The 11,329-nt window shown below is 42.2% G+C and overlaps 2 protein-coding genes across 2 annotated transcripts; both read right to left on the bottom strand.

The window, feature by feature from the left end:
- Positions 1-42: 42 nt before the first annotated feature.
- On the bottom strand, positions 43-5,067 carry eif2b5 (eukaryotic translation initiation factor 2B, subunit 5 epsilon). The gene is made up of 16 exons (XM_017420783.3): positions 4,864-5,067; positions 4,518-4,642; positions 4,241-4,426; positions 3,952-4,129; positions 3,788-3,868; positions 3,635-3,712; positions 3,221-3,533; positions 2,964-3,109; positions 2,581-2,725; positions 2,394-2,495; positions 2,183-2,284; positions 2,007-2,097; positions 1,796-1,919; positions 1,564-1,689; positions 1,305-1,415; positions 43-359 (listed from the first exon to the last, which is right to left on the bottom strand). Exons 1-16 carry the CDS (start codon positions 5,020-5,022, stop codon positions 297-299), a joined length of 2,130 nt encoding a protein of 709 aa, XP_017276272.1. The 5' UTR covers positions 5,023-5,067; the 3' UTR covers positions 43-296.
- A 478-nt stretch (positions 5,068-5,545) lies between these two features.
- LOC108238600 (crystallin J1A-like) lies at positions 5,546-8,823 on the bottom strand. Its single transcript, XM_017420804.3, has 10 exons — positions 8,695-8,823; positions 8,174-8,240; positions 7,879-8,055; positions 7,527-7,625; positions 7,337-7,429; positions 7,103-7,259; positions 6,671-6,786; positions 6,398-6,475; positions 6,113-6,252; positions 5,546-6,023 (listed from the first exon to the last, which is right to left on the bottom strand). The coding sequence occupies exons 2-10, from the start codon at positions 8,238-8,240 to the stop codon at positions 5,925-5,927; spliced, it is 1,026 nt and encodes a 341-aa protein (XP_017276293.1). The 5' UTR covers positions 8,695-8,823; the 3' UTR covers positions 5,546-5,924.
- Between the last annotated feature and the right edge of the window lie 2,506 nt (positions 8,824-11,329).

Genomic DNA, 11,329 nt, shown 5'->3' with positions numbered 1-11,329 from the left:
GTTTTGTGTTGTGGGGAAAGGAAAAAGAACGTGAACCACATGTTGACATTTCAGTTCAAGCAGGCAGAAGAGCTGTTCTTTATTTAAACACACTTTGACGGCGCAGGCGCTGGACATGACCTGGCAATATGTGATGAAAATGGATGCTTGCTTCATCAGAACAGATCCCGATATTAGAGGCAGGAAGCTGCTGTGGGGTGGAGGTTAAAACAACTCAAACCCCTTTAGTCACGCAGGAGTTTAGGTTGAAACGTAACGCAGATTTAACTCTGTCCATCCTGAAGACATGCTCCGTGTTATTCCCCGTCCTCTTCTGAAGACTCCTCAGCCTCTTCCAACCACTGGATGAACTTCTGAAGCTGTTGTAGAAAAACAAAACAAAAAACAAGGCTGTCAGAGAGACTGCATTACTGAAAGTTTTAATGACGAAGAAACAAAATGAAAGGTGAAGTTGAATAACGGTAAAGTTTACAAATGTTCAGTGTGGAGAAATAAAATAATGTAGCAGCTCAGGCTTTTATTTATTCCCAAACATTGTAATGTTGCAGCAGAAATATAAACTGTAGTCATCAATGATGTTAGAGAGTAACAGGAAGCTTCCAAACAAAACATCAAATGACCAGATCAGTTGAAATCTATTATTATAAAAAAAACATTTTTGATAATGTTTGCTGCCATTTGTCCAAAAAAAGTCAAAATGCAAAATGCAATAATCCTAAATGAAACAGACAGGATTGCTTGTTTTTTTATAATTGATGCCACATCTGGATCACATCCAGATCATAACTAACCCCAGTACCTCCAGACATTTACAGAAAAATAAAAACCTAACAGCTGAACAAAATTCACTGGAATCATTCTGTGATTAAACCAAAGGCCCAGTGTTGCTTGAAGGAATGCATATCGCCTGCCGCCTTTTATGCCGTAGTGTTAAACTAAAATCCTCTTATGATGTGAAAGGGACAGAGTTGTAGCTGATTTGGTGAAACCTTGTAAATGACATTATGCATCATCTCCTGTTGTTCAAAAAGAGACCTCAAAAGATCCATTTGAGCTCAAAGGACGTGTTGAGGATGACTCCTGGCTACTACCACATCTAATTTTAGCTCAGTATCTAAATTTATAATCATTTTTGTGTTGGCTTGGGTCAATCAGCTGTGGCAGCCATCTTGAATAGGGCTGACTCTAAATGGTAACAAGTTGTAGATGTTCATCTCAAAATTACTTTATCAGCTCCGTTAAAATCTGTCCAGTAGTTAAAGAGAGATTCTCTAAAGTCTCTAAAGGTTTCATGCAGCACCTACCCCCTGGTTCTTACGAAGCTGCCTGCTTTTGTCTGTCGTGGCTCCCTGAGAGAACCAGCGCAGAATCGTCTCCTCCTCCAGGATCTCCAGCTGGTACATGTCCATCAAGACCTGAAAGACAAAACGCACAACATATTCACTCCAAACAGGCTGGATGGACACACAAAAACTTATACACACTCACGATAAACTCCTTGGCTCGCTTAACAAAAAACTGGTGCGTGTTTAACAACGTGCTGTTATGCTGATCGACCCTGACCTTCACCATCGCAGCCCAGTGGCTCTCCTGCTCCAGAAAATGCTCCTCAAAGGCAGACAGGCAGTCCAGGTGGTCCTGGGCTCTCTTCACATAGTTCTTAAAAACTGGAGCCCATCTCTTCAACAACTAAGAGCAGAACAAAGAAGAAAAGAGACAAAACTAAAGTTCTTCAGTGTGTCTAAAATAAGAGAAGTGATGTGTAAACATGAGCCGTGTCAGCCGTGTTATTCACCGGCAGGAGCAGAGCAACATATTGTGAAGCGCTGAGATTTGCACCCTGCTGCTGGAAAGGGTACTCCAGCACCACTCGAGTTAAAATCTGCATCACCTCCTTCAGGCTGATGTTGTAGGCATACCTGGAGAAAGACAGGGTGTCCAAATAAATATTAATCAATGCAAAAAAAAGGAGCATCGTAACTGTGAAGTTCAGAAAACTGACTTACTTTAGAGAATTGATCTCGAGCACAAGATTGTCACAGCCGATATTCTCCTCCAAACCTCTCTGCAGAGTCCCCAATACCTCCATCTGGAAGACTGAACACAGATTACATTCTTTGAGGTTTGTCTCTCCAGCCAGTAGGGGGCAGTCATACACCTCCACATGCAGATGAGTCCTCACCCTTAACATCATCCATCTCAGGGGACGGGATCACTGGATCATCAGGACCATCGGGCTCACTGTCCTCACTGTCACTCTCAGGATCCGGGTTCAACACCAAACCTTTTCAGCAGGAAGCAAAGACTGATAACTGAGGCGCTTCTGGGACACTCAGGACAGAAGCATGGGACTCGTGACGGATTTTACACAGAGAGTAGAGCTGCTCTCCTACCCCAGAGACACTGCGACAGCTCCTCTTCCTCCACCTCGTCCAGACTGCTGGCTTTCCAGATGTAACCTTTTCCTTCAGCTCCAACCTCTGCTGGCTTAAAAACTGGAAGACAGAAGAAAATACAGTTTTGTGTCACTACATGAGCGGTTTAAATACACGAATTATTCAACCAAGAGAGATTACACACCTTTCTGTTTGGTTTTCTCTTTACTCTGACCAACCTCAGCATCGTCGCTGAGGAACTCATCGACGTCTTCTTCCTCTTCCTCGTCAGGATGGTGCATGGACACAACAGTTCCTTCTGGTAGAGACATGTTCGGTCCTATCACCACCTGAAAAACAGTTCAGACTAACTTACACGAACAAACCTAAAGACACGAGAAGTTTTGCCTGATTATGCTTGGTACAATGGCTGAAAAATGGTGAAGAAAAAAATAAAAGACCACAAAAACCAGTTAACTTGGGTAATCCAGCAATAGTAACCAACAGTAAAATTTATTGAAGATAACGCACAAAAGGTGCAGTGTGTTATTCTGCAACTACAAAAGTATCATATAAAGGGGTACTTACGTTAAATGCCAGGACACACTGTTTGTTCAGGGTCACACCCTCTTTGACCTCAGCCTTGTCACAGACCACAGACTGCCGGATCGTCACATTACTGGCAATGTGAACATTATTCCAAATGTAGGCATGGTCCAGAATTACATTGTCACCTGTTGCAGGAAAATACAGGAAATGTTTGGGACATTTCTGCCACGTGTCTCCCACTGTCAGACACACGATTTAAACTGATCAATCGGGACTCTGCAGGCCTGTGAGCTCACCGATGGTGCAGCTGTCACCAATGACACTGTTAGAGATGCAGCAGTTGGCGCCGATGCTGGTGTCACAGCCGATCAGAACGTTCTCCTCCATCTGGCTGCCGTGTCCCAGGCTGACTCCGGACCCCCGGTACACATTGTGACGAGAGTAAGTGCAGCTGCGCCCCTCCTGGTCCGTGAAGTTGGACTCGGGCGTGAGGGGATAGAACCATCGCCGCACGAAGTCCGACGACACCGAATCGTACATGAGGAGGTTGGATACGCGGACGCCGTAGCCATCTTTCGTGGCGTGCATGTGGATCTGATTGCCGAGGATCTTAACAGAGAAAATGAATTATAGCAGCTCATCTAAACAGCATCTGTAGCATATTATCAGGCACAATTTAGTTTAAAAAAATGACTATGGTTGTGCAGTACCTCTTCGTTGACTAATAGTCCTCTGACAAAGTCATCCCTAGTTTGGTAGTCAAAATTATCTGTAAAGAGCTCAGCAACCTGATAAAGAAACACAGATTTAAAAGCAGCCAAAACAATAACTTTAATAGTTCATTTGTCTGCAAAGACTCTGACCTGTGGTGAGCAGATACTGATATGGCAGTCTAGGAGGTCGTGCCTGATTTCAAACTCATCACTTCCATTGTGAAAAATGTTCTGCAAAACAGGAGAGGCTGTTATCAATCTGCCGATCACTGAATAATGATAATAAAGTACCAGTAAAGCAGCTGCCTGCTTACCATGGGAAACTGTAGCTTCTTCTGCCCTTGAGCCTTCTGGTAGTGTAAAATCTGATGGCTTTTACTGTCCACAGCTACAACAATGTCATCTTCCTCACAGCGTGACCTGTGACCTGGTGATGACTCCTTAAAGATCATGGTCATCACTGAGATGTTCTTCTCCACCTTTCGCCGATGCCTGGGATGCACAAAACACAGTCTAATTATTAAATATGTCACAACAAACTCTCCAAACTGCATAACATGGGTTACCCAGAGGCTTAGACTAGCTGACGAGAGGTTCTTGTACCTGTGCTCCTGCACTGCCTGACTGATATCAACATTTGATACAACATCTCCGTAAACCAGCACAAAGTCGGATCGCACAAGGGATTTTGCGTCCACATCCCTGAGCACATCTCCGAGAGAGCGGTACAGATCCGAGGTGATGATGTGGACCGTGTTTGGAGAGCTGGGTCGGCACCACTTCGAGTTCCTGTCAAGACACAAAGAAAGTCAGGTTGACTTCTTTAAATAAGCTTGTTTTGCACCCAAGCAACGCAACACACAGTAAAAGGAAAACTCACAGCAAGTGTGCCTTGATTTTACTGGCCATCCAGCAGCAGAAGACAAATGTTTCTTGCACCCCAGTGGAAGTGAGGAACTCCAAAGTGTAATCAATCATGGCAGCGTTTCCCAGCGGCAGCAAAGCCTGACATCAATGACAGTCAGGAAAGTTAGGAGTCTCATGTCTGCTTTCAAAACACTATAACAAGTTTTGAATTAAACAAAGGAACAAAATTAAAATAAATGACTTCTGACTGCGTGTATTAACGAGTTTCCATTAGTTTGATGCAACTCTGCCTGTTTTCAGCATGATGAACATCACTTAGCTACCATTAGCATTTGCAGTTAGCTTAGCTCGCTGCTTACCCGCGGCTGGTCCTTAGTCACCGGGAAAAACCTCCGGTTGAAGCTGTCAGCGACTAAAATGGCCTGAAGCGGCTGCTCCTCCTCCTCCTGCTCCCCGGCACCTTTTCTGCTTGAAAGTCCGGAGCCTGCACGGCTCTGTTTTCCTACTTTCGCAGCCATGTTTGACTCACAGGTGCCCGAGTGTGTCGTCAGAAACAACTACGGTGGCTGCGACGGGCCAATCATGTGTCGGTCGAAAATTCAGATTGCGCACATGGATTTTTTTTATGACTTTTCACAGCTTTTATATTTAAAAAAATATTTAAAGTCACGTCAAAAATAATGTAGCTTAGCTGTCACACTGAATATTTTCTTTATGTTAATTTATAAGGCTTTATTAAACTTTTAATTGCTTTATCAGAAATAGAAATAAAAATAAATCTAATATGTACACTGTCTCTACATATGGATATATATACTATCTCTAAAGCACACATGATGAAATATGTCTAGAAGGCCAGAAGTAGTCCTTAAATAATCTCCATCTGGTCGTAACATCTTCAAATGATACTAAAACAAAAACAAAACAGTATTTTTCATGAATATTGATTCAAGTGAAAACAAATATTTTACTGACTTAACATGTTTTCATGTTATGTCATCATGTGGATGCTATTTTACACATAATCAAAGAAAGCCAGAATATTTTTTCTTACTCATTTATTTGTTCTATTCGATGGAAAGCAACTACAATTTGTTATATGTGATGAATGTGATTCCTAATGTTGTGAAAAAACAAGTAAAGAAATTAACATACAGATAATAGTTTTATCGTCATTATGAGTTTTTCTAAATATGGTCAAAATACTGCAGATTCAACCAAAAATGGTCAGTGCTCTCAATCAAACCTTTAAGGAGAACATATATAGATATATTTAATTCACAGCACATCTGAACCAACATGTCTAACTTTAATAGAGTCAAAAACATCTGGCTTCTGCCACACAGTTTAGACAAAAGCCTTCATTCACAGCTCTGAGAAAGCTCGACAGTTCTTCAGGATGTTCCTGTCTTCGGCCAGGTTATGGGCGGCGTTCGGTAATCTTCTTGGCATGTTCCAGCACCGAGTTGTGCCGCTGGGTTCTGCTCATCCAAGATGCTGGAATTCCCTCCAGCCCAATCTAGGATTACAAACAGCGAATTTCATAAATCAGCAGACAGAGCACTGCGATGTCGGTGAATACCATGATAAATTAACAGGGAGTCAGACCTGCGCTCCAAGACACGCTCCAATGAAGGACGCTCTGCTGCAGGTGCATCCCCCACAGCTCATGGTGTCTCTGATGGCCGCCTCGAAATGCTCGCCTGTCAGGACTCCATGCAGCGCTGCCTGGAACGCACCTGGCAAACCTAAAGCAGCATCGTTTTTAAAGTCTCATACTCAAATTCACAGCTTCTGAAGTTGAAGGGTCAAACAGTTTCACCAGCCTTTGCTCACTGAAGTTATACTTTAGTGAGGGCAGTTTAAAGTTATAAGGAGCTTGGTTCAATCTACCTCATGTGTTTGGAAACACGGTGGGGATTACTTCCTGAGGAGTCTTCGATAAGTTCTCCTTCACCTGATAAATGTGCCCTGAAACAAGACACAAAGCAAAGTGAGTCAAAAATGGGATGGGGCAAAGACATCAAATACAAATGCTGAATCTTTTTATTTCACGGAATGAAAAGTAGCACCACAACGAGTCCCTGCGGGTTTGTGTAATTACATGAAACTTTCACGAGGTAGTTTCAGCCGGCGCGAAGCAACAGTGCTGCAGAAATCACTTACCAATGACTGCTCTGTCCAGATCCTGAGGCTGCTTCCTGTTTGGGTCTCTGATCTGAGACACAACCACGTCCAAAACCTTTGGATCTGGACCATTCAGAATGAAGTGTTCCAGAAACCTGAGAAAATAAAGACGATGAGTTATTTGGCATTTTCATTTAGTCTCACCACCTGTGTTTAAGGATTGTTTTGCTCTTATAATTTACAATTAAACAAATCTGTATCATTTTTATCAACTAATAAATCACTTTTACTTTACTCTGAATTAAAACAGGTACCTTGCAGCTGTAATGAAAAGTCTAATTTACTTATTGAAATATGCAAGAAACAAAACTTAAACCTCTGAATCTCTTACGTTGATAAGATCCCATCAACGACACCATCATTGTAAATTATAAACTGAAACAAATGAGTGTGCCTGACAAATACACCGACCTTGCTGCCGCCAGAGTTTCTGCCACACATTCATCGTTGTTTTGGGTGACTCGAACGGCCAGTTCGACCTTTTCCAGCATGTCAGGCTGCCCTGCATAAAAAGCCACTATAGGAGCCAGTTTGGCTATTCCATCAATCTGACAGTCGGTCTCACAGCCTACAGCAAAGACAGCACGCGGCTTAGAGCTGTTTTTGATCGTAACATCAAGCGATGAATAAATAAAGGAGCTTTACCTGTCTCCTCCTTTCCAGCATCAACATTCTTTAGGAAACTCTTCAAACTTGCGTGTCTCCATGGTCCGTCAATAGGCAGCTGAGGTCTTGGCCCTGGTAAACAAAAAAAAATGAGATATAAAATCCATGACTTTAGTCCTTAGTAAGAAGGCAGAGAGATAATTTATAGAAAACTGGGCAGTTCTCTAACCTCCTCTGTCTCGGTAAGGATCATTGATGGGCGTGTCGTACTCTGATCCTGGTCCAAAGTATTGAAGCGTATGCTGCTTCAGGTCGTCAACATTTAGACCTGGTGAGAAACAAAGCAGAAGATTTATATGATCAGAATACCAACCTGAGCTGAACAGAGATCTTTAAGTGCTTATCTCAGGCAGATAATCAGCAGCATCATCTTCATCATCACCAGAGACAAAACTGCTGCCTATTTTAATTAAGCTGGTTCTTTCTGTTTTTGTGCTTCTTGATAACACTCTGAGGAGTTGCAAACGTTCGGTATGATCATAAGGTAGTTTATGCACTCATAGCACAAAATGGTGTCCTACCTCCACATTCTGACAGCGACTCCAGCAGGACGTACGCCTGGTCTCCGTAGCAGCTCTGCTGGCCCGTCTGCCTCCTGTAGAACGGGTTGGCAGATTCGGAGCGAAATTCAGGGTTTGGATCCTGAGCCAAAATGCCCTTCAGCTTCTGAAGATCGTACACCCAGTGAAGGGGCTGCGCTAAAGGCGAATCATACTCATAATGACATTCTGATCTGAAACCAGTGGGGTCTCAAAATCTGATGACAGTTTCTGCACACAGCTCACAGAAGTCAAACTCATCAGCGCAAACTTTTACCTGCAGCATCTGCAACAGCTGATCCCACAATGGCTCCCAGGGCTCTGTTGGCCACAGCTGAAGCCATCTGCTCAGACATGAAGATAAAAACAAAAAACATATTTTTCTGCTAATCTGACTTGAATTTTGTCATCTGGTAATGCTGGGCTGTTTGGGACAACTGTTTAGTTTCTTCAGACTTCCAAACAGACTTCTGATGTGTAGCACGTGATTATGGCCACGGACGTCACGTGATACTTCTGTCATTTCTCCAAATTTTCTGGACGCAGCTGCAAAGCAATCTGCTCCTTTTCTTACACAACGACTTGGATTGTTTTATCTAACATTTGCCACAATATCGAGTCGGTTTAACTCCCACCAGAAAGCCGATAGGCGATGTTAGCTCGAGATGTTTATTAAAGAAAAAGCAGCTCTTTTAGTCTGAATGTTTTAGCTTCAGCTGTTAGCTGCGAACAGCTACTAGCTAAAGTAAGCTAGCTAATTACCGGACATAAATTCAGGTTGAAATTGAAAACACTGACCTTTAGCTTCGTTTGACTTGGTGCAGTGTTTCTGCAGTCTGTCTCACCTTGTCAGTGTGAATAAATTACATAATATCATGTTCTGGTTATGAAAGTTAGCCTGTTAGCACCGCCTCTTCCTCCTCCCCCTCTTCCTCAGATCAACCTTTGAACCACACTATCATTAATTAACTTCAGATATTAAAAAAAAAAACATGGATTGCTGAGGTTTTTTTCTTCTCTTCACGAAGCTTTCCTTCAACCCCATTAAATGGTCCTAATTTTGATCATTTAATGTTTTTTAATTTCAGTTCTTTACTGTTTTTGCTCATGAAGTGCCACATTTTACAACTCCTTTGAGTCCTTTTAGGTTCCTCTGTGGTTATTTAAGCAAGTCATTATAGTCACATTTCATCTCTTGGTAAATGTTTTGTGTCTCGTGAATAATTTCTGAAAGCTGTGGCTCTCTGCATTAACATTTTTGTTCATTTTTGGTCAAACAGCATGCTTTTAAAACTTGTTTTTTTCTGTCTCTTGTAGCAGACTGTAGCACATTTATTTGTTTCCATTCTGTATTCTTCTGACCCCTTCACCCAATGTTCTATTTGCATTTCATTTAGGTGTTTTATATCTCCTATATGGACATATGGATAAGACAAGGGGATCTCAGGTGCCCTGAAATAGTGGACCAGGACATGTGGGGGAGTCAGTAATCTGTACATATTTTTTTTCTTATATGTCACACAGTCTGTAGATGATTGCAGATCAACACTGAACAACTGAGAACAAGTTTGCACCACCTGAATGTCCTAAATAATTTGTTTCTGCCAAGAGAAACTTTACCAAAACAACAGGTGTTAGATATTTTGCAGATTAGAGAGCACCATCTACTGGTCAGGGGAAGGAACTGCAGCAGGGTTTTTATTTTAAAAAAGTGACCTTAAGGCCCACAATGATGAACACAGATTCATGTAAAAACTTCATTTAAATAGGCAATCCTTCATATGAGTCCAAAGGTAAAATAAAATGTCGATCATTAGGGAATGCTTGTATAAATTAAATATTAACTTGTATTAGTTTATCCTTTGTTTCTGCTAGGCAAAGGACAACTCAAAACAAGAGAACAAGGTCCTGCTAATGAAAAGGAAAAAAACAGTTTAACATACTAATTATTGTTGCATGAAACTCACACCTGAAAACAACTACAGCAGGTTGAAAGTTGATTCAAAATTCAAAGACGTACTCCATATAATTCAAGAGCAACTAAGCTAATGAATATGTGGACGGTAAACTGTTTATCAATTAAATGTAATTAAATGCCCAACTGCTTCAAATATTTGACAAATCTAAATAGAAATCAACACTTAAGGATAAGAAGCTGAAAATCTTTGCTGCATTTTTCGTCAGTTCTTCGGTGTTGCAACTTTTTAAAAGTCAGAATCGTGAAAGTTAAAAAAAAAAAACAATCACCTGCTGTTATTGGTTAGGTATGATCATAAAGGCGTCATGTTTGACAGCAGACCAGCAGACATGAGGTGTTTTTTTTTATAATAAGTCAAACTGGCTTGAGCTCATTCCAAAGCAGCATTAAACTGCGGTGACTGAAAACATTTTAAGTCTCAGTTCAGCCACGTATCTTATGACTGATTGACATTTTCTTCCCCCATTTAGGCCTATTAATGTGATAAGAACAGAAATTGGTTACAAAAGCTGTCACCACATCAGGTATCAACGAGACAGACTTCAGGCTGACGCACACTGTTTCATTAGATGTTTACTGTAACATGGTGAACTGCAGTTTGGCTTGGTTTTCCATCGTTACTGACACCAAACATATTAGAGATATTTCATCTGGCTGCCAGTCACCACGGTGCATCTTCCAGACCCTTCACGTAAATTAAACCCCGTTTCTTCACTGTAGACTCACATGTCTTGTTAAAGAAAAGACAGGAGTGCTACAAATGTGAGGGTAACATGACACCATGCATATATTTTTAGCTGACATCTTCCCTTTCAATTTGTAAAGCAGCATCACGTGCGTTCAGTTCAGCTGAAGCGTTCTCGCACGGGCCGCATGTGTTGCGTACTGCGGGGATTCTGCTCCAGTAAAACTCTATGTTTCACTTTCTTCTTGAGTCAGGGCTAAGTGACACCTTTGCATCGAAGCCTCAGCAGGTGCACCACCCTCCCGTCTCTCCCCATGTCCCTGACTGACCCAGCTCCACATTCTAGCACTGCGCGGATGCCAGCAGCAGCAAATTAGACACCAGCAGCAGCCCCTCCTGATATGTACTTCTCTGTCCCACATCCATTATTTTTAGCTGGGATCCAAGTGTCCATCTTCGCTTAATATGGGAGAAGAGGGCCTCATATTTGCAGCCACCTCTATCATATTCTTCTTTTGGCAAAATCTCAAACTGGCTTAAACACAGCATTTATGCACCTTCCCCTTCCATCTCCATCACTGTCTTTCTGTGTCCTGACCCTGGTCAGAGAGAGAACACAGAGCTGTCCACCCCCCCTTCATCGTCCCACCCCACCCCACTTTTACAGGTCTGCAGCATACACTCACATACACACAAAGTTGTCACCCCAGCAGCCACTTCGACCCTCCTTATCTTTCCCCTGCTCAGTTACACCCCACATGGGCGGACAC

Source organism: Kryptolebias marmoratus, linkage group LG20 (genome assembly GCF_001649575.2).
Source record: "Kryptolebias marmoratus isolate JLee-2015 linkage group LG20, ASM164957v2, whole genome shotgun sequence".
Classification (NCBI taxonomy): Eukaryota; Metazoa; Chordata; class Actinopteri; order Cyprinodontiformes; family Rivulidae; genus Kryptolebias; species Kryptolebias marmoratus.
Note: the sequence above shows the minus strand (reverse complement) of the source record. Positions and strands in the feature narration are given on the sequence as shown.

Excerpts from the sequence above, each read along its gene's own strand:
- eif2b5 (XM_017420783.3), bottom strand. The coding sequence starts at position 5,022 with ATGGCTGCGAAAGTAGGAAAACAGAGCCGTGCAGGCTCCGGACTTTCA. Across the intron at positions 3,869-3,951 it reads AGAAGCTACAGTTTCCCATG|AACATTTTTCACAATGGAAG; the intron begins GTAAGCAGGCAG and ends CCTGTTTTGCAG. Across the intron at positions 2,285-2,393 it reads GCTGTCGCAGTGTCTCTGGG|GTTTGGTGTTGAACCCGGAT; the intron begins GTAGGAGAGCAG and ends CCTGCTGAAAAG.